The sequence below is a fragment of the Stegodyphus dumicola genome, chromosome 7, assembly GCF_044657685.1.
Source record: "Stegodyphus dumicola isolate Sdum_Otavi_A_Nest chromosome 7, ASM4465768v1".
Classification (NCBI taxonomy): Eukaryota; Metazoa; Arthropoda; class Arachnida; order Araneae; family Eresidae; genus Stegodyphus; species Stegodyphus dumicola.
Window position 1 is genome coordinate 8707995 of NC_140774.1, and position 24275 is coordinate 8732269.

Genomic DNA, 24275 nt, shown 5'->3' on the forward strand with positions numbered 1-24275 from the left:
AGCCTTTCAACATCCGTGGCGAGCTCTTGAAGTGATTCGGTGGGCTTCTGTTGACGGGATTTTAATTGAAGCCTGCTGTAGTCTTTTAAACATTTCTCGCTAAAGCGCAGCTCCAAGGCGCCGGACAGAGCTTCGAAATCTAACCTTTTGTTTTCGGGAAGAGTCTGAAGAATATCCGCTGCGTCGGCTCTTAAAGAAGCGGCGAGATGACAGGCCTTAGCTTGGGAATCCCATCCATTTGCATCCGCAACGATAGAAAATTGGGTCTTGTACACTTGCCAGGATGTCTTCCCATCATATGTGGATAGCTTCAGAAATGGACGAGCAGGCATCGGTAAGAATTTAAAATCATCACTCTTGCTCCCTGCCGTCGCTACGAATTTCTTTAGTTTCCATTTCTTTGGCAACTGCAGAAACTCTCTCATCAATTTGTTGTTCGATTTGGTGTTGGACGGCACAAACTCTTCCTTCAATTCGTTCCTCCACAGCCGAAACTCTCCCTTCTATATGTTCTTTTACAGAAGAAACTTTTTTTTCTATTTCTTCTTTCACCGAAGAAACTCTTTCTTCAATTTGATCTTTTACGAAAGAAACTTTTTCTTCAATTTGTCCAACTTTATTTTCAACTGTGTGAATTCTGCCTTCCATAGCTTCAAATTTATTTTCTATTATGCAGGTAATTTCTCTTTTCATTTCTTCTTGACATGCTTCAATCTTTTCTTGACCAGCTTGAACGGCTTTCATTTCGTCCTTAACAGATTCCTGGCCCAATTTCATTTCTTCTTTAAATGAGGCAAAGGCTGATATTAACTGCCTTAATTGCTCTTCCATCGCTCTTGTTATTGGCATTCAAATCCCACTTCTGACACCAAAAATTGTTGCGTGCGTACGGGTTCGTTATGAAATGAATGCACAAGTCCGATGAAAAATGAACAAAAATTTATTATTATCACAACAAAAATGCTTAAATTTTCTCAAATTATCATGCAGTATTACAATATCTCACAGTAGTTATCCTTTAACTACTCAAATGTCCAATAGAACGTAATTCAAAACAGCTAAAGAACGCTAATCCGCGAATTCGCTACAATCAACAAGAGCAGTTTTCTAAATAACAACAAACTAAGCAACTACTACATACTGAGATGTTTTCCTCCTTTTATAAGATTTTAAAATCACGCGCTAGAATTTTCCAGTACTTTCTCGAAATCAAAAAGAAATATTTATTTATTTAATGCACGTGCTCTTGTATTTTCAATTTTCCGGCTTAGCTTTCTTTTAATATTCGTCACGCGCTGCACTGCGCGAGAAATAAAACCAATTAATTTATAATTGAACTAATATTAGCTTTTTAAATACCAAATTCGTAACAATATTATAATTCAATAAAATGCTTTGTAAATACGAGGGCTGTAAATTAAGTAATGGCGACATAGGTATAAATCAATTTTTAATGAACTTACAAGTACAAATGCATTACATTCCTTCTATGTAATCACCAGCAAAGCTTATAACCTTTTTCCAAATGTCGGGAAGCTGTTGTAGACCAGTGGCAAGGTGTTGATTGTTGATGTGAGCGACCGAGCGCCCTACTGCGCGGAGTACAGATGAAACGTCATGAAATCGGTGACCTCGGAGGGGTTCCTTCCACTTCGGAAACAGATCGAAGTCACAAGGACTCATGTCGGGTGGTAGGGAGTGTCGAGGATTTCCCACTTCCACCGTCGCAAAAGGAGAGTGACATTATTTGAGACATGGAAACGAGCGTTATAATCCAATACGATAGGAAGATTGTTGTGCAATAAACGTGGACGTTTGCGCCGCCTAGCCGGGCGCAGATGGTGCTGTAATAGTTTGCCTTTCAGGTACAGCATGTGTAAGGATCACACCGTCCCAGTCGTATGCCATAATCAGCATAACCTTCACCCGACTGGGTTCCTGTCAAAATTTCTGTGGACGTGGCGAACCTTGGTGACGTCATTCATTTGATTGACGCTTTAATTCAGGCTCATAGGCTCGTGCCTGTGTCTCATCAATGGCGACAATACGCTGCAGAAATGCGTCTCTATCATTGCGGTATCTCTCCAAGTGGGTGCCAGCCAGTGCATACAGGTGCCATTTCTGTACTTCGGTTAGTCGATGTGGAATCCAGCGGGAAGCAATTTTCCTCATGTTGAGAGATTTCTTCATTATGCGCCACACCATTTGATGACTCGGACCAATTTCTAAGGATAATTCTCGGACAGTCCATCGACGGTCTACGGTAAGGAGACCGCTCAGGATGTCAGTCTGCCCTTGAGGAATGGAGGGCCCACCTGTACGTTGCAAATCCACAGTCTCATGCCGACCCGAACGAAATGCTTGAACCCATCGTGCTACTGTCCTATACGGTAAAGCATTTGTGCCACAGGCTTCTACTAATCCTCGATAACATTTTGTTGCATTTTTACCACGGGCAACCTCGATTTTAAGCCAGGACCGCTGATCACCTTTTGAAAACATGCTTTAGACCGATAGAAACGAAACTCCTTACTTTAACACCCCACAACAACTACCCTTCTAAGCAGATATACTGTTTTTTGCACTCTACACATCGACAACAGCGCCACCTCACCGCTCCCATATCCTATTTGCGCATGCCTCTCCTTCTGCGAGTCTCAAGGTTAAGTTGCCAATATTTAATTTACAACCCCATATTAAAATAATTTGATTCATGTTATTTTATCCCATCTTTTTGAAAAAACAAAACCACTAGTTTTCTCTATTTTTAACCGTAAGTAAAAGCATAAAACTATTAAATTTCAAGAATATAAATAAGAATACACACTTGGCGGGACACTGGTGCTTATTACAGGATCTTGATTTTTCTTCTGGTTTTAATGAAAGATCACAATATTTGTCGTCCACAAGCCCAGCTTCTTTTTCTACACATTTTGGTTTGGATACTTGTAAACCTACGAATAAAAACAGAATACTTACACCAACATAAAAGCATGAACTATCAATAATATACACTAAATATTGCTCTGTGTTATTGTATGAGAAGACCTAATTCATTTAAGTTAGGAAAAATATTTCATTCTTTACGTAACTTTTATCAAATGCTTATATTTATTAAGTTCTAACATTTAACCATTTTTCGTAAATACGTTCCCTCTAAAATTAAAATTTCAAATAAAGGAATGACCAAAAAGAAGCGACAACTATAATAATGATATTATATCTAGTGCGATTTGTGTTTTCACAAAAAATTGTATTTAGTAGCAACTGTTCATTTATAAAGAAGGGAGGAAAAGTGACCTTTTCACGCTATTGATAAATCATGTCCTGTCGGAATATGGATTCCCCAAATTTACCAGAAGATAAATGGATTGCATATTGAAATTTTATTCGCCCACCAGTGCCGAGCGATAAAGTAGCTAAACAGTGGTAGTTTGACTTGGGATCTCGTGTGTGAAAGCATCTGATATGTATTCGGCGCAGATACCTATAGAGTTTTGCACCAGTAAACTCGCTACCGCTACCACTCGACGTGGGTTCAAATTCCAGCAAATGGGATTGCTGTTTGAAAGTCTTCGTTGTCTTTCCCATGTATAATGTTTCCCTTATATTCTCCACAAAGATATCCCTCCCCATAGGAAGATAGCCTTCTAGATGTAAATCTTCTAGTGGCCTCATTAATTTTTCGTATTGAAAATGGTAATTAAAAAAATCATATTTCTTAATTACAGTATGAAACATGTACAGTATGAAAAATTCTTTCATCAAAAGTATTTGCCAATTATATAGCAGATTAAATAGGTACTGAAAGTTTAATGCAACCATCTTGGCTCAATCTGGTGATTATTTACAGATGAAAAGGTAACGTTACTTATCAAATGTAAGTTGGTGAGACTGATTTTTACTTTCTTGAACAAGTAAAAAGGAAGTATTATAATCGTGAAAAATTTCGGGCATCATATTTCAACGAAAATATCCATTTTCACCGCTATCGAATGCAATTTAATGATGTTTTTGTGTGAGATCCCTATGTAAGGACAGAATAAGGGATTCTTCCCCCGCCCAAAAAAAATTATAAAACTGATTTAAAATCAATTCTGAAGAGAATTTTTTGTGGCGTCTGTGCGTACGTACGTGTATCTCGCATAACTCAAAAGCGCCTAGCCTCAGAACGTTGAAATGTTGTGTGTAGGACTGCTATAACATGTAGATCTGCAACTCGTATTTTGGTTGCAGTCAGCCGCACGAATAAATAAATAAATACATGTATATATACAGGGGTTGGACAAAAATATGGAAACACCTTTAAAAAAACATGTTTCTTTGCTTAATATGGTGTAGGAAACCCGTTGGCATCCAAAACAGCTTGCAGTCTTCTCGGAATGGATAAATACAGTTCCTGTATGTTTGCCAAGGGAATATTATACCATTCTTCCTGCAAAACGGTGGCAAGTTCAGATAACGATGTTGGCGGTGGATAATAAGAACGCACTTTCCGTTCCAATGTAGACCACAAAGGTTCGATAATATTCAGGTCTGGTGATTGTGGTGGCCAGGGGAGATGGGACAACTCATCCTCGTGCTCAGAAAACGAGTCCTCGACAATGTGAGCTGTGTGAACAGGGGCTTTGTCGTCTTGGAAGACACCATCACCATCGGGGAACAAAGGTTGTACCATGGGATGAACTTGATCGGCCAAAATGTTCACATAAGTCTTGGCAGTCATGTGCCCTGACACAGTTATCATGGGGCTAGCAGAGAACCACGATGTGGCTGCCCAAACCATGACAGAACCCCCGCCATGTTTCACTCTTGGCAACAAGCAGTTTGTATTATAGGCTTGAGATGGCGTTCTCCAGACGTAAACTCGGCCAGAAGTGGGAAACAATGTGAAAGAAGACTCGTCCGACCATATTACTCGCTTCCACTGCTCTATAGTCCAGGCTTTATGACATAAACACCACCTTTTCCTGTTACGCGCATTAGCATCACTGATGAGTGGCTTCTCAATTGCAGCACGGCCAGCAATTCCCTGTTTATGAAGCTCCCTTCTAATTGTTTTGGTACTCACAGGGTTCGGTAACACAACATTCATTTCAGCAGTAACTTTTGCAGTTGTGGTCTTCTTATTTTTCGTCACAATTGCCCTTAATGATCGTCTGTCACGATCACTCAGGACACACTTTCGTCCGCGCTGTGATTTAGCAGATGATGTTTTTCCGCTTTTCAAATATGCGGAATAAATCTTCGATACAGTACATCTTGAAACACTAAACACCTCGGCTACCTTGCTTACGGAAGCACCTACCATACGTGCTCCAACAATTTACCCACGTTCGAAGTCTGCTAACTCTGACATAATGCAATGACAACCTCACATAACAGTACTTCGACAACAACTGAACTGTTTAGCACATTTACGAAGTTGTATAGGTGGCGTCAGTAGTCAAAAACGCCAGCGCCACCTACATATTTCATTAAAATCAATCTTTCTTTTCAAACATGCATTTCACAAGGTGTTTCCATATTTTTGTCCATCCACTGTATATATCCACTATGTTACTCGGCTCAGTGATCTCAGTTTGTTTGTAAATGTGCATTTTTTGCTTTAAAAGTGATTGAATTATGTTGTTCTTATCTTTCGGTTAAGGTTTTGATGCCTTTAATAAATCTGCATGCAATATTTGTAGAATTATTAACAATTTAAAAGTTGTTTAAGTGAGGCTAAGAGCCATAATTTTTTTCATGGCGGCCATGTTTGTGTACATTTGAAACTTGTCACAATAGTGGATTTGTTGCCAATCTAGAGAAACTAAGCTTCGCAACAACAAAGATAACGCCTTCTTTTATTATTGAGATTAAATCATGCTTAATCCATTCTGGAATTTATTCGAGGAAATAAGTGCTTAAAATTTACTTCGTAATTTTTAATATAGATATTTTGAGTTTTTATGTACTTTCGCCTTGTCGTGAAGTGAGAACTGAATTAATTGAATGAGAAATATTGAATCCTCTGTAATGTGTGTGTGTGTTGTTGTTGTTGTTTGCTTAATTCCTTTTATACATTGTTTCAGGTTTATTATAGTATTTGAGTAGAACATGTGGCAACGATTAGAAAATTCTTTAAATAGTATAAATTTTGTGCTTTCTGAGTTATAATATGAATCAAATGTAACGCTGTTAAGGTATCCGTTCGAAACACTTTTTTTTTTTGAAAAATAATTTTAAAAAGATATTTTTTTTCAATATTTTGAAACATCTTCAATAAAAACCACATAAAAATTTGTTTTTAAAAGTTTTCTAAAAAATTTTAATTTTGGCTTAAAATTTCAAAACAAATTATTATTCAAAAAATCCTCATATTTAAAATTTTCATTTTATTGAATGTTTTGCTTTGTTTATATATTGCTCTGACTTTTGTCAAGGGCCTGAATTAAGAGTTTTGATGTGTTTATATTATCAACTGGAATATTACAAATTGAAACGGTGATATAGGAATTTTCAACAATTTTTTTTATTTTTGTTAAAAGTGCATAAATTTACTAAAAATCATTGTATCCAAAAACGCCTAATTCAGGCTCTCAAGTATATTATAAAAAATAGTTATGCCAAATTTTATATGAATTGATCTAGAACTGTTTCATTTATCACTTTTTAAATGCTGAAATACGTGTGAAAACGTAGTTTCTCAAAAAATGCATTTAAAGTATAAAATTACGTGTACAATCTTTATTTTATACACTTAAAACCCCCCACATTTATATGTTAGACCTTCTACGCTCTCAAGTTTAGAAGAATTTGACTTTCTTATACCTCTCAGTTTTTTCCTGGCTTGTTTTGCTATTGGTAACGAATGTCATTTAGATACGTCAACAATACGTTCATTATCAAGAGTTTTGAATCCCTCGATAGTAAAAGGGCCAGGAGTAATATTTAATGCTCGTAACATAGCCAAGATTCCTTGAAATCCTTCATTAAAATACACAACAGCAATATATGTAAATGTTGGGAGCTCGACCAACACATCTTTTGGCACTATTTGCCATAAACATCCATTGAAATTTTCATTTGCATTTTGAGTTTTCCCATGAAGGCATTTTTTCAGCAGCTTTTTGTCACAACGTTCAAAATACAAAGGCCTTTATAGAGTTAATAATATTTTGTGGAAGGCCATTAGACCTTTCAGTATATTTTTTGCCTTCAGCTACAGAACGTTGATATTTGCACCAACTACCGATGCCCTTCAAACGCTGTCCATGCATTGTTTTATTTACTCCCGAACAACTGTGATAAAGGGCTTCTACAACCGCAGCCTGCATTGCAAGCAAATTATTTGAATTGCTACGAATAGCAATTCCGTACTAGTTTTGCAATTTATTTTTAAATTTGTCTCTCAGTTTTCCTTTACCCCCTACCCCTTTATGATTGATTAGCTTTGAATTTAAGCAGACGTGTCCCAACTTTTTTTTTAATATGCCCGATACATTCATATTTTGTGACGCTGTCTTTCCCATATACATCCTTGACAACCGAATATTCTTGAGAATCACCATGACCATAAAATTCTGTATACCTCAATTGCCTCAATTGGCTCGAGCGTTCAAAGATCCTGTATGCACCGACTGCCTTCGTACTCGATGATGAACAGGATTGGTTTGAAGAACACATATGGTCTTTAGTTTCGTACATTTTACTTAATCGATTACAAATCCTACAGCTTTCAGACATTATTTCGACATCTAGGACTTTACCTGTATCAATCGATAAAACAACGACACAGCCATTCAAAGAACAATGTCCTCGACGTTGCCAAGTGCCGTCGCAAGATCTACCACAAACTGTTTCAGAATCATCATTTGCTTTCAAGTTCTTGATTTTTGATGTAGCTTCACTCATCGAATCTTGAGCAACAACCGAAGCAATATGCAAAGTTTCTTTTTTTTTTCCCCACAACTTCTATAACCTGCTTTTGACAAGCAGGGCATATTCAATGTTGCACATAGTTTTTTGCTAACTGAGTATCCTTTTCCTATTAGCCTCATAGCAAAAACAAACTGCATATTTGTGTTATTCATTTTATTTTGTTTTTTACTTGTTGCAAATGAATTACAAAAACTGCAGGTTTTACATTTGATAGAGATATATGAAGTGAAACATAAAGTGGAATCTTCTAATAGCTCTAAACATGACGATAAACGTAATGGGCAAAACAATGTTTTAAATACATCTGCAAGTATTTCGATGTCAATTATACGGTTTCGAAAGAAATTCGATTTATTAATCATATTTTCATCTTTAATTTCCTGTATAGATTTAATTTTCGTTTCAGTCACTGTTATTATACCAGTACTGTTATTATACTTGTGTTTTCAATAACAGTATTTGATATAGCAGTACGATGTCCATGGAATTTTCGCTTTCGAGTCACACGCTTATTTTTAGCATTACCCGTGCTAAAGTTAAAACAAAAGTACAGAAAAAAAATAAAAGATTAAATTCAACAACTTTAAAAAAAATTTAATAAATACAAAACGACAGAATCATAAATAAAAGTTAATATCAATCATCGAACCGCAAGCAAATCGCATACACTACGCTAGAAATAGTAAACAACATTTGATGTTGCGAAACAGTATTTCAGAAATTATAAAAGGTTGAAATGAGGCCAAACATGAAAATACAAGCATTATGCAGATATTACTTAAACCTTTTAAACTTTGCTGAAATATAAAGAAAACACACGTAAATTATCCAAATGACAACAACTTCCGGTTATTTTGACAGCTACCGGCTTGCCCTAAAACGGCTATAATACGATTTCTATTTATCGTAGAATTAAAATAAAGACGGTTTTAGAAGGCCAAGATTTCAAATATTTTAAAAAAAGAATAAAATAAAATTCGATATTTTCGCCAAAATTCGTCATTTCAACGCATTCGGATACATTAAGTGAACCTAGCGCCAGAGTGTCGCTAAGGTAAACAAATATAGTGAATTTTAAGGAGTGTGTTTATTCTATTGTAGTTTATGCGCTATCGACGAAGTAGATTTAATTCAATCCAATAACTTTAAATGAAAGGCAAGAAAAAATGTGTATAATATATTCCGTGCAAGGAAGTCATGTGTACACATCAGATTTCAAAAAAAAAAAAAAAAAAAAAAAATACAAACTATCGCAATATTTAAGTCTTCAGCTTCTCAACATATAAAACACACACACACACACATTTTTAGCAATTTCAAATACTAATTTTAACATATAAAAAATAAAACACATTTTTTGGCAAATCCTTCTGTTAACTTTTGCTTTTTTCGCAATTTTCGTTGGTTTTCTAGTAATGTGAATACATTACTACAGAAATCATACGTTACCACATGTATAAAGTTAATACAAGCCAGTTTCCTTGAGAAAGTTCTCCATGAAACATCCCTTAGGCAGATATCCTTCGTATGCTGCTTTGGTATAATCAAATAACCTAACCTAACCCTTGAACTGTTTTTCCATTCTTCTTTCCTTTTAGTATCTTCATTAGCGATGTCGTTTCGATCTGTCTACACATAGCACCACCTATACAAGTATCTGAAGCCGTGAGTACAGTAATTGTTTAGCTCGACGGAGGGATTTAAGGGATATAAATTTTGAAATTTTAATTTTTCAAAGGAGTACATAACAGACGTGATTCAGAAATTATTAGACTTTCATAATTGAGAAACATGAAAAATTTATCGTGTTTTTGCCAAAATTCCATTTGCAAATTTCCGGTTGCTTTTATGGACATGCGTACACCACTTATGCAGGTAAACTATTTTTTAAAGCTTGCTTTATCATACTTCACAACATTACTCTCATCTCGCAAACGTTTTAGGTTTTCTTACTGTGAAGAAATGGTATGATAACAAAATTACAAAAAATGGAAGAAATTCGTAAAAGATTCTTGAGTACTATATGATGCATTGAACTGGAAGACACTAGAGTTAAATATTTTAGCTGTTTAAACATTTTAAAGTATGATTTTCTCATACTTTGTAAGTCTTATTTTAACACTTCCATCAGACATTTTAATTTTATTAGCCTATCGCTTACACCCCTCAGGGGGCTCACTTTTGTGAGTACGGGTGTGGCAATCCCGAGGTACCCTAGCCCTTCAGGGGATCATCTTCTTGGTGAGACGGGTGTCACGATCCTGGAGCCCCAATGATCTATCCTCTTTTCCGTCTCCTCTCCTCTTGGCTGGAACTTTTTCCCTTTCTTTCTCCCTCGTGGTTTCTCTCTACGGAGTTTGGGGCTCATCACGAGAGACTGGAACAGACCTTGTCTCTAGTTCTCGAGTGGCGAGAAAACTGCCCACGTGTTTGACGTGCGTGGAGACCCGTGTCGCTGGAAAGGAGGGTCCTGGTAGTTGAGGGGCGAGGTACTGTCCCCAACACACTGCTTTGGCCTCTGCTTCAGCTAAACGGGAGGCACCTTAGTCGTCCTCACGGGTGTCAAACGGCTGGTCACTAGTCCTTGTGTCAGTGGCTTGGGGTCAAGCTCTCGGGAGTACCTGCTTTCGGGAAAGCCGACTGTGGGGCTTCAGTTTGCGTATAGGTCCGGCTAGCCCTAACACAGGAATCTGTGTTCCCTTGTTGGGCTCCGTGGTGGGCGGGGCCGTCGGACCCGAATCTTTTCTCTTATAAACATGGCAAATTCCCATATTTTTTTACTAAAAGATTTTGAAATCACTCCAGTCTCTCAACCTAGTTCTGAAACGTCTACTACTAAACCAGTCACTCAACCTAGCTCTGAACCATCTACTAATAAACCAATCATTCAACCTATTCTGAAAAGTCTACTACTAAACCAGTCACTCAACCTAGTTCTGAAAATTCTGCAAAAAAATTACGGACAGATGCAAATAAAAAAATAATAACTAGTCCCCGTTTCCTAGTCATCTCTAGTCCTTCTGGCGAAATGCATAAGATGTCTCCTTTCGTAATTAACAAATACATCCAGTCTTGTATTGGTGAGCCGAGAAATATAAAGCGTCTCCGCTCCGGAGACTTGCTTATTGATACAAACTCAGCCACCCAGTCTGCTTCTTTACTTCAGATAACTAAACTTGGGCAAGCGAATGTCAATGTAACACCACATAAGTCACTGAACTATTGTCGGGGTGTAATCACAGAATTCGACCTTCTGTATGTTTCTGAAGAAGAGATCGCTTCTGAGTTATCCGAACAAAATGTCTGCGGTGTAAGGCGGATCAAGATGCGTAAAGAAGGTAAGTTGATAGACACGAAACACGTGATCCTTACCTTCAACACGCCTGATCTGCCTAAGAATATTAAGGCCGGATATCTAAATATTCCTGTAAGACCTTATATTCCAAACCCTATGCGATGTTTCCAATGCCAGCGTTTCAGCCATTCTAAGACGTCTTGTCGTGGCAGCCTCACATGCGCCCGATGCTCACAGATTGGCCACGATTCTGAAAATTGTACCGCTGCGCCTCTTTGTATAAATTGCAAGGGTGAGCACCCAGCAGTTTCACGCCTCTGCCCAAACTGGAAATTGGAAAAAGAAGTGCAGACTGCAAAGGTTACGAGGAACATCTCATATGCCGAAGCCAGAAGATTAATCCAAAGCACACAGCTACGACCAAATACATCTTATGCCAATGCTCTTAAAAGATCTCGCACAGTTGCTACCCAAACATCAGTTAGTATGCAGACTCCACCAAACAAAACTCAACAGACTACAAGCAACAGCAAGAAAGAAAACCCAACCCATACAGTACAAAATAAAGAAATAGTAATACAAAGCAAACCCAAAACTACCACACAAAAAGAAACAAATAAAAATAGAAGTTCCAGCAATAGCTCTCTTGATGGAATGGTTTCTGAATCTGCGGATTCAGACGGTATGGAAGTAGAGAGTGTCTGGAAGTTCCCAAGTATCTACTTCCACGAAAAACCAAACAAGAGCACAGAAAAAACAAAAACCATTTATAATGGCCACCCTCATCTCATGGAACTGTCGCGGTTTCCACCGAAATTTACTTGACATCAAATCTATAATAAATGCGTATCATCCTGCGTGCTTAGCTATACAGGAAACAAATCTGAAACCAGAACAACATGCAAAACTTCGGAGGTTTTCTATCGTCAGAAAGGATAACCTTGCAGGTGAGCGTGCCAGTGGAGGTGTAGGTCTCCTCTCCTCACTGGATTATCCGTCAAATGTTCTTTCTTTGACGACATCCCTCCAAGTTGTCGCTACTCAAATAAATCTTCATATTGTTGTTTCATTTGTTTCTTTGTATTTGCCTCCAAATGAGCGCATTGATCAGCAGGATTTAAATAATCTAATAGAGCAGCTGCCTGAGCCTTTTATCATAATAGGAGATTTTAACGGCCATAGTCCACTCTGGGGTAGTAAAGATACAAATTGCCGAGGAAGACAAATTGAGCAAATGATCGACGATCATAGCCTTTGTCTCCTGAATAATGGGCAGGATACGTACTTCCATGAGCCTTCAAGGACATTCCACGCTCTCGACCTTGCCATCTGTTCACCATCCTTGTTGCCATTTTGCACTTTTAGTGTCGGAAATGACCTGTACAACGGCGATCATTATCCCATTTTTGTATCTCTTGCACGAAGAGGAGCAAACCCCATGTCGAGACTCCCTCGGTTTATACTGGACAGGGCAGACTGGGAACTCTTCTCTTCCTCCGCAGAGCTCACAGAGGAAATGGTAGAAGATGTGCATATCGATGACGCTGTGGAAGCTGTTACTAATACACTCACGTTTGTGAAAATTGCAACACCAAGAAGGAATCGTCATAATTGAATGCAATTTAATACACAGTTGAGTGGTAGTGGTACAAATAAATGATTAAATGTTCAAAGCAAACAAACAAGGACAAGAGATCAGAATCAGTATTTTGTGTGGCCACCACGCGCCGCAATAAGTGCTGCTACACGACGTGGCATGGAGTCAAACAAAGTTTGAATGTCTGACTGAGGAAGAGCATTCCATATCGTTTGTACGCGTACCCAAAGTTCGTCTGCAGACGCAACAGGACGAGGAAAACGAGCAAGACGCCGACCAATGACATCCCACCCATGTTCAATTGGCGACATATCCGGGGAACACGCAGGCCAAGGAAGAAGCTGTACCTGCTGCGCTGCAAAGAAGGATTTAACAATCCGAGCAGTATGAGGGCGGGCATTGTCCTGTTGAAATACAGCGCCTGGCAAGCTTCGAAAGAAGGGAACAGCTTCGGGCTGTAGAACTTCACGGATATACCGGTTGCTGTTCAGATTGCCCACAATTCGTAGCAATTGAGATCGTCTATGATATGCTATGGCGCCCCAGACCATAACTCCGGGTGTTCGTCCACTGTGGCGTTCGATAATGCACTCCGGAAGGTGGCGTTCACCGGCATAGCGTCTGACACGAATGCGGCCATCATGGTACCACAAATTAAAGCGGGATTCGTCAGAAAACACGACATGCTGCCAATCAGCACGCCAGTCTCTATGCTGATTGGCCCATTGTAGCCGCAGGCGGTGATGGTCGTGCGTTAGGGGGATCCTGTATAAAGGAGTCCGTGCGCGCAGTCCACACTGCAGCAGACGTCTACGAATTGATGAAGCACACAATGAAACACCTGTAGCTATTGACCACAGTGCTGCCAATTGTCTAGAGGAAGCTGTACGGTCCGTCCGCGCTATGCGGACCAGGTGTCTATCATCGCGAGCTGACGTCACATTTCGGGGTCCACTCCCGGATTTCCGAGTTGTCCGACACTCGTCCATCCACTGCTTCCAAACGCGCATCACTGTGCTGCTGTTACGCTGCACACGAGAGGCTACTGCACGATACGACAATCCAGCTTCACGAAGGCCGATGATTCTCCCTCGTTCAAACTCTGTAAGTTGTTCAAATCTCGCTCTCTTTTGTCGACGAGGCATAAGTACAGATTGAGTTAACGTTTACCACTAGCAGATAACCACCGATAACCATACACGCCTCGCTACAGCCGTCTATTTATTCGGATCCATCAGCCGTTCAGAGGGCGCTGCGCAGCATACGCATGCGCTACGGATTTGCAATTCTAATCATTTGCATATCATGCGCTACTTTGCATTTCCTGAAAATTTCAGCTCAATCGCGTAAGTCCTTCATGGTGTTGCAATTTTCACAAACGTGAGTGTACTATTACTCAGGAAGCTATGCTTTCCATTCCTAGAACATCAGGAAAAATACTAAAATATTCGAAACCGTGGTGGAATCGCGACTGTCATGAAGCACTGAAAAAACAGAAAAAAGCATGGGGTATTTTTCGTAGATATCCTACTCTGCGAAACCTCATAGCCTTTAAAAGAGCCAAAGCAAATGCACGAAAAGTAAGAAGGCAGAGCCAAAGGAATTCTTGGATTTCATATGTGTCGTCAATAACTTCCTCTACGCCTAGTAAGGCGGTTTGGGAAAGAGTTCGAAAAGCATGCGGAATATATAAGGACCACTCACTTTCCTTTTTGGAAAAAGATGGCCGAGTGATTAGCTCCATAGAAGAAATTGCAAATACTATAGGTGAGACATTTGCTGCCGTTTCTTCCAGCAGAAACTATTCACCTGCATTTCTCACTATCAAGCAGCACTCGGAAATAAAACTCATCGCATTCAACTCTTCCAAATCTGAGCCTTACAATAGAGCATTTACTATGGTGGAATTAAAGAGAGCTTTGTTGCAGACACATAGGTCTTCTCCTGGTTTTGATGGCATAAATTACGAAATGCTAAAGCATCTGTCCTATAAGTCACTGAAAGCCCTTCTCACTCTTTACAATAGAGTGTGGAAGGAGCGTACTTTTCCCAGTTCATGGAGGAGAGCTGTTGTCATTCTTATTGCCAAGCCAGGGAAAGACCCAAGGAATCCCTCGAACTATCGGCCAATTGCTCTTACCAGTTGTGTTTGCAAACTGTTTGAAAAGATGGTAAACAGCCGCCTAGTCTACTTCTTGGAAAAGAATAATATTATATCGCCTTATCAAAGCGGTTTTCGAAAGGGGAGAACAACCGTAGATAACATGCTCCTCTTAGAGACATCCATTCGAAAAGCTTTTGTCAGAAGAAATCACCTTGTCTCAATTTTCTTTGATGTGGAGAGGGCTTATGAAAAGGCATGGAGATACGGTATACTTCGCGATCTTCACGAGAGTGGCTTGCGCGGCAACCTACCAATTTTCATTCAGAATTTCCTGAACGCTAGAACTTTTCAAGTAAGAATTGGCTCTGTTTTTTCGGATATTTTTCAACAGGAAGAGGGTGTACTTCAAGGCTGTGTTGTTAGTGTAACGCTTTTCAGTTTAAAAATAAATTCTGTATTAAAAGAACTTCCTCCCACCATCTTGGGATCACTATATGTAGATGATTTACAGATTAGCTGTCGAGGAGCAGATATGAGATACATAGAGAGGCAATTGCAGATGGCTCTGAATAAGATCCAAGAATGGTCAGACAAACAGGGATTTACTTTTTCGAAACAGAAAACTGTGTGCGTACACTTTTGTAAAAAGCGAGGTCTCCATCCTGAACCTGAGTTATATCTAAGTGGTACAATTATTCCTGTAGCGCCCGAAGTAAAATTTTTAGGAGTGACGTTCGACCAGAAATTGACTTTCCTTTCTCATGTTTTAAACCTGAGAAAGAAGTGTCTTAATACACTAAATATTTTAAAAGTGTTGGCGAACACCTCCTGGGGTGCAGAGCGTTGCTCTATGATTCGCGTTTACAGAGCGCTTATCCGCTCTAGACTGGATTATGGCTCAGTTATTTATGGATCCGCTCGGTCATCTGTTTTGTTAAAACTGGACCCTGTTCACCATCAAGGTTTGCGGATTTGTTCAGGAGCTTTGAGGACTTCTCCTGTACAGAGCCTATATGTTGACTCTAACGAACCATCACTAACTTTCGTGAGCAATTGTCCCTTTTGCAATATTTTAATATTCTATCCCAACCTGAACATCCTAATAAGCTGTGCTTACTTGATAATGAGTGTAACACATTATTTGAAACACGTCCCTCCTGTGTTCCTACCTTTCTCTTAAGAGCTCGCCCTGTCATTGAGGAACTTTCCCTCTCTGATATGCGCCCCCAAGTAGTACAGAATTTTGAAATCCCACCTTGGGAAAATGTACGGATTCAGCTTCTTAATGTTTTTAAGCATCATGCGAAGGCAAGCACTAACGCGATCATTTACAGACAACTCTTTGCTGAGCACAGGCAGAAATATAGCAGTTATTATCCGATATACACAGATGGATCAAAGTCAAATGATCATGTCGGAATGGCTTTTGTTTTCGAAAATTACATAGAGAGCAGATGCCTGCACCATGCTTTCTCAGTCCTAACATCTGAACTAACTGCAATATATTATGGTCTTTTGTACATCTCAAAGCTCTGCCACAAAAAGTTCGTAGTTTATACAGACTCGTATAGTGCTCTGAAATCTTTGGAAGCTTTTCCCAACCCTCAGAATCCTGTGGTAGTGGATGTTCTCAAAATTCATATAAATTTAACGATTCGAGGTTATGAAGTCCTGTACTGCTGGGTTCCTGAACATGCTGGAATAAAGGGAAATGAGCTTGCAGATATCGCAGCCAAATCTGCTGTTGAACTGTCCAGTCGCCTTATCCCTTTTAGAGATATCTGCAGTGTCATCAAGGGAAAGGTCCGAAAAAAATGGCAGCAAATTTGGGATGTTCAGCATCACAACAAGTTGAGAAACGTCAAGCCTAGAATTGAGAATTGGGATTTTGCTGGAAATCGTAAGGAGGACGTTCTTTTGACTCGCCTCAGAACTGGTCACACTAGAGTCACACATAATTATCTTCTCAAAGCTGAAAATGAGCCTGTGTGTTTTAATTGTAATGTTTGTTTATCTGTTCGTCATATTTTAATTGAGTGTCCATGTTTTAATGGTCTTCGCCAGAAATATTTTAATAACTGTGACTTACCTCTCGACCGTTTAATCGGAAGAGAGGTCAATTGTAATTTATTTTATTATTTAAAAAAGATTGGCTTTTATTACCTAATGTAATTTGTTTTGAAGATTGTGTGTTGAATTTTAATGTGTGCTTTTGACTTGTATTGATATGACTTCATCCTCTGGATTTGGTACATTTATCTACTTGTTTTTATTTATTGAATTTTAATGTCACAAATTGTAATCATCCCATCTTGTGTTTGGCGCGTCATAATCATCTTTGGTTTTTGCGCCATAATCACTCACTCACTCACTCACCCCTATCGCTTACAAATCATAATTTTTTATATGTGCATTACAAAGTATAATACAGTTTGGCGAGTGGAAAAATAAAACAGTATTACCTCCTCCGCAAGAGGCTGAACACACAGTCCAATCTGCAAAAGACCAACTGAATTCAGGTTTCCGTGTAATATTCTTATTTGGGATAGTATATTCATAAACAAGTCCAGGATTTTCTGTCTGGTATAACAGCTACAGAAAACAGAAACAGAAAGTGTCTTTTTAGATATCGCATCTATTAATATTCACACATCAACAAATAATACCTGAAGAATAAATATAAATTAAAAGCCCAAAAGACAACAAAATATTTACATTTGATTAATATGCATGCTGCTTGTGTGATGTTGTTTGTTGAAGTTTCATTTGAATTTTAACTAGCACACTTCACTAAGCTGTGTTATTTTAAATAAGGTTTGCTTGCTCCAACCTGTATGATAAGACTTCTAAATGGAATCTGTTTCGAGCTAACTGAATTTCATAATGGTAATATCTTCACGTTTGGCAATGTTTATGATAGGTAAAGTCGTTGGCAATGCTGTCTACCGTACTGATGGATCCACGTTTGAATCCCATAGAACATGGATGTTTTGCAAGTGTACAGTGTCTGTGCACCAAGAGGGCGCTTAACATGCTAACGAGGCGAAAATCCTCTCAAATGATTTGTTGGTTGGAAAGGAAGGTGGCAGACCAATGGATGCGTCCAAAAAAAAAAAACCGTGGTACTTTCTTTGAATTGGGGTGAAGCTGCCTAGGGAGAGTGATGGGAATGTCTGCACAACCGAAGGTTAAATTCTGATACCCTAACCACTTCAGCCTGTACTTGTTCAAACTACTTACGCAGTTCTTAGATGGTAACTATTATACCTTAACATTTTCTAACAGAAATCTTGTCCTTATGTCTTCATCCAGTACTGAGAACGAAGAAATGAATAACTCCACTGATTACAATGGAAAAGATCTTACTACAATCGGTGTAAAGAAAAATGGAATGTGGTGTTCTGATACAGGCTCGAAAGATGTTAAAAAAAATCGCCAACAAAAGACTACAGAAATGTTTTTAACGGCATTGGCAGAGAAGTAAGTATGTACCGTATTTACTCGAGTATTCTTTTAGCACAAAGTTCTGAACATTTTTTTAATATTCACGTAATTTTAATATATTCAAGCCGTTTAGAAAGCGAGCTTCTCTAAATTTTAAAATGAATCTGTCCATGTAGTGGTCATTTTTCTCTTACTAATGATTTGCTCGTGGATTTTGGGTGCATGGGCTCATATTAATTGAGCAATAATAGTGAAGTGGTTTAAGAAAACTGCTCTAATCTTGATGATTGTGAAGATCACTGCATGTGGAAAGATAGATAGAATGGTGACAAAGATGATGATACTGGTTAACTATGCCGACAACTTGCAAGCTGTAAATGGCGGCGTAAGGAGTAACAGTGGACAACAATAAGAGCTTTGCGAATTCAAGATACAGGGAAGTACTTAATAAAGATATCTAATTAAGTATTGTAATGTTAATATTACTATGTATTCTTATTACGAGGTAAATTTCTTTTAAATAAATAGTATTGTGATAGTTACCGGTACATTATCAACGAATACTTTTAATTTTTGGCATTCTTATTGTAACTGCTTTCTTCGAAAATTAAATTATTAGCAAATTTTCCTTTCCCAATTTTCCGTAATAAAACTGGTAAGAAAAAGGAGGCGAAAAACATGAGTAAAATACGGTTGTAGGGATTTATATTTATTTTAACTAACAAATTTAATTTTAATTTTAAACTTTCCTATAAGCCTTCATTCCCCTAATTGTCAACGCCAAAATATTGAAATTTGGTAGCACGCGTGAAGGTATGCAAATTCTACCTTGTAAAGAAAGAGTTTAAACCGATGTTCAGTGGAAAAGTTAGAGAGAGTTCGGCTGTTGCCGTCCTCTAAGTAACGTGAGCTTCTACTCCGGGAGTTATTGCTGGTTTGTGTGGCCTAACAGCATTTACATTGCTGCCACAAATTTCGACGTGTTTAAAAAACGAGTATTTATTGTACGAGTTTAAAAAACAGGAATATCTGAGCCTTGTAATTTGATTTTCTACTACTTGTGAACATCTTCGAATTTTTATTTAGTTCTGTGATTTCAGTTAACGCCCTAGAGAGGCGTAGTGTGTTAGCGTCGAGTTGACGCATTGTTAATTTTAAAGAGTTTAATAAAGGGTACTTTTAACCCTTCTTCTGTGTAGTTCCTACCAGAATTTACTACACGTACAATTGTCACTTAAGAGATAAGCAAGTGGACCGTACACGGTAATTATGGAAATTTAACACGTTGAAGGTGGCTATATTTCAAATATTTTTATACCAATAAAGATGACTAATAACACAGTTTCTATGTCTGTCGCGCATTTAACTGCTGCTTTGATATGCTAATCACATAAAATATGTTGATCTGAACGCTAAGCCATAATTAAAGTTCTCATATTCTGGGGTGCCTACAACGGTAACTAGGCATCATAAAAGTCTGTGTATGACGCAATAAAGGAATGGGTTTGGTTTATTTAGTTATGAAAAAGCACTAAAAGGCTATCTGTCTAAGGGAAAAGATGACTTCATGGAGAGCTTTTTAAGGGAAACTGGTTCGTATACACGTTACACATGGTGAAAATCACGTAAACGCCCATGCAGCCAGTCCGATCGCTGGGATTCGAATCCTGGATCGAACTAGCAGACTTCACCGCTGGGCCAATAAAGGAATGGGATCGCCAAATTAGTTCCAGAGCAACTCAATAGAACACTAGAGTTCGTCTTAAAGCCTGAACCATGACCTTCTGTCCTACTTCCGTGAGAAAGGGGTTTCCTTTCTCTTCCAGGACGGGCAGTCAATGATTCTGTTGCTTTTAATTTGCACTATCATTGTTTAGGAATGCTTTAGCAGTGACTGAATCCTTCCGAAGCCTCTTGAAGGATGTCCATAGGCAAGTTCGGTGATTTCGTAAACGAATTTAACCAGCAAAGCGTAATCTTACAAACTTAAAGTCAAGTTCTTCAAGAATGTTTGTAAATTTTGTAGTAGCTGTTGCATGGCAATGAAAATACTTACACGTGTATGTACTCAGTCCCGTCTGTGCTTTCAAGTGCAGTCTCTTTGTGTACTGAATTCTGGTGCATGGTGACTTTCTAAATTTAAAAATTTTGTTGTCCCTAAATTGTGCTAAGGAATGTCTCCCCTAAATTCTAAAAATAGTGTCATCTCTCAGTTTTTCAGCTCATTGCTTCTCTAAATTTAAAAAAAAAATTGCAGCTTTTAGATTCCACGACCCTACGTGACACGCCGGTTACAAGTCTGTTTGTAGTATGAATTTTCCCAGTAATACACTCTATAGTGGCGATAAGTGGAACTAATGTGATTTGTTACGAAATGCCTTTTGCATCCTTTTATTGTATCATACACAAATCCGCGCACTATTCTGGTTACAGCTGTATGTAGCTCTGAGTTGGAGAACTTTAATTACAGATCCCTTCTATGTTTCCTTAATAACAATATATTTTCTTTGATTATCAATCAGTTCATAATTTCGATTGGTTTCCTATTATTTTCTGTAACATGACTCGCATTTTACTAATACTGTGCAATTCACAAGTTCCTATGAACATGAATTTTTTTTTTTTTTATCTTACTTTAAAAATTGTACTGGCTAAGTTCTGTACCTGATAGTCTGGACTGTGCAGCCATAAAATACATGAGATAGTTACACGAATTCGAGGGCTAACGTGACGGGCCAGTTGTCAATGCAGACTGGTTCTAGCATCTTCAAAGCCTGTGTGGTTTGTTCAGAAGCCACCTTCTCAGGACTAGGTAGTAGGCAGACGAAGACCTCGAGCCAGTGTTTTAAGCGCCGCAGAGTGCGGCATCTTTAGTCGAAAAGTCATCCCGCCCAGTAAGGTGGTTTAACAATTAATGGGTAAGGATCCCATAGTTTCACTCATTTATAATGAGCTTTGTTGTCACCTTATGAAGCGCCTCACTCATTTGTAATGAGCTATGTTGTCACCTTATTTATTTTATCCTTTGCTCAACATCAATATAACGAGCAGTAAATAATATTAGAAAATTACTGAATTCTATACTTACTAGAATTCTTAGTGTCTCCTTTGTGGGTCCAGGGATATGAAGCGATTCTTTTTCTCCATCCCTTTGGTAATAAAGAGTTGTCCCTGCAGCTCTGTATTCTCCACTCCATTGTATAAACCATCTGCCGTTCAAATAAAATTCCCCTGTCTCTCCTTGGACTGCCAGATAGTTAGTGGCCTCTCCTTGTTCTTCCAGTCTAATATTTCTTGCATCTTGGGGTACCTTAATTATCTCCACATAACCTGACAAAATACATGTCAGCATATTTCAACAGCACAAACAGTATTTAAATAATGAATTAATCTGTATTTGAGCACATGCTATGGGAAGCAAATATTGAGAACTGAATATAAATATATGTCTTTTACATTCGTTTTACGTTTTTGGCACCTATTTGATTCTTCCATTTATAAGCAAATGTTTTCGGGAAGCGCTATAATATAACCGAGAAAAGCCAGGATGGTATTTCTCGATTAAATACGGCTTAATTATTCATAGAAATATTTACAGCATTTTACAATAGCAATAACAGCCCTGATCGGTACAATGGTTACCGCTGCAAGCATCCATATCGCTGGGCTCGGGTTCGAATCCTGGAGAAAGCTTAATTTGTACTTTTCTGCGCGGCATGAAGGTGCTTAAAATGCTTGCAAACCGAAAGTCCTCTCGAGAGACTTCAATGTAGAGAAAAAGCAATGGGAACCTCTCATCCTTCTCTTGGAGTATTCTCCATGAAGAATGGAATTAAACCTCTCCATTCTCGCGAGCATAATATCGGTCGCCCAGTGTGGTGACCTTGAGCAACACTTTTGCTAATCATTCGAATAAATGACCAATGGAAATCGGCCATTCTTGATGAGCGCATTAATATGCATATGTCTAGCTATTCGAAAAAGCAGTGAAAATATGCAATCGGCATGACTGGCAAAGATTCAATGCACAAATTTTCACGTTCACTTCTATAAATGTTTTGAGAAATCTTTAAGTATTTTGTTACTGTATTGTGTAGTGAGTTTTGAATAGCAATTTGATGCAGTGCAAATGCAATACATGTCGAAGAATTTTAGCATTCTCCGGGGCAGTCTACAAATTACACTCAAAATCCATCCATTAAATCACATTTAGGAGAGCAGGGGGATGTTGAACGAACTTGAAAGGGGCATTGACCATAGTAAACTTCAAATAAGGGTCCACGAGCAAAAAAGTTTTGGAATACTTTGTCTTGTATTTTATGCTTCAAATCGTGAATTATCACGACTCTGCTAATCGTTTGCGCTGCATTTAGTAACAAATTTATGTATATAAATTCTGGTCAAAATATTCACAACGCGTTGATGTCAAATCAGAATCTAATTTTATCTTTTATAAACCATATTAACAACGAAATGTTATAAGAAAATTAAAAAAAAAAGGGAAAATTAAAAACACTATACGCCGAGTGTCTAAAATAAACGTGGTCAAATCAAAATTCGAAAAAACTTTATAATATGCTATGTGAACTACAAAATGAGCCGCCAGAAATAATTAAATTAAATATTTTTTGTATATATTGTAATCGATACCTAGTAGTGGTAATAGCGGAGGACGTGAGCACCATCCCTCTACCATTACGGTTAACCGCTTCTGCCCACGTCCGCCTTTGTCTAGTATTTATTATTAATTCTTGAATTTGGCATGGCCATATTGTGGCTGGTTTGCAGATAAATTGTATACAATAATTGTATTCACATTAACATAACTTATTACATAAAAATTTTGGTTGGAGAATTTTCTCTAACACATAATAATATAAATTTTGTTAATACATGTTAATGTTAATATATATATATAATAAGTAAATAAATAAATATAATAGTAGAAATATACGATAGTTCAAGGTAACTTAATTCTGTTAATACAGTTTATGTTTCTGAATGCTTTGAGTTTAGAATTACCTTCTGTCATTTCGTATCGAAGTAGACATGCATAATGCTATTTCTTTGACGTTTTAGCAAATTATCGATTAATCAAATTAAATTATTAATAGATTAATTAAATTATTATTAATAGACACCTAAAATAATCCGAAGCAAATCTGTTTTTATGAACAAAATAACGATTTTTTCCGCTTTAATAATGATTTTTTACATAAAGCCTACGTAGTATTTATATACACCAGTAAACAAAATTAAGAGATGGGAAACATTTTCCCGCATTTCTCCTAAAATTCCACACAGAACCTAGACAGATGATTGCAATGTCACTATAGTGCTGGTGTCGCTGAGATGAGTTTATGTATTCCTTTGGATATCGCTGTGCCAACAGGAGGTATAAAAGTTCGCGTCCTGCAGCTCAACTCATTCCGCTCTGCAACACACTAGTAATTTTTACTATCTTTCTTGAATAATCTTGTTTTTTGTTGTTTTTTAACTTTAATGAGTATACATCATCGCTTAGTCGAAACGGAGGCTTGAGGGAGGGCAGTTCTAAGCTCAGGTTGCAAGAGAACTTGATGTAACACCAAGTGTCATCTCCAGTTTGTGGAATCAGTTTAAAAACAGCGGAATAATGTCCAAAAAGTCCATGATAAGATCACCCAAGAGCCATAATGACCAATGACGATCAGTATTTCGTACTTTCAGTAAAGTGCTAGAGAATGTCTACAGCTACACAACTGTCTTGTGAAATCCATACTGTCACATGAGCACCAGTTGCAAGTAAGACAGTTGCCAGATGGCTCTATGATACAAGACTATATACTAGAAAGTGAGTGTATCCCACTCACTCGCTCCCTCCCTCCCACAAAAGAGAGCGTTTACAATGGTGCATACAACACCAACAGTGG

General features: G+C 38.1%; 1 protein-coding gene across 1 annotated transcript in view; it reads right to left on the bottom strand.

Moving 5' to 3' along the window:
* LOC118195454 (A disintegrin and metalloproteinase with thrombospondin motifs 6-like) overlaps window positions 1-24275 on the bottom strand; it is a 493619-nt gene that overhangs the window by 88397 nt on the left and 380947 nt on the right. The window contains exons 16-18 of the mRNA XM_085819861.1: window positions 21452-21693; window positions 17382-17511; window positions 2828-2954 (exon numbers count right to left, since the gene is read on the bottom strand). Of these exons, the coding sequence (XP_085675987.1) occupies window positions 2828-2954; window positions 17382-17511; window positions 21452-21693 (499 nt within the window). The remainder of the gene's footprint in view (window positions 1-2827; window positions 2955-17381; window positions 17512-21451; window positions 21694-24275) is intronic.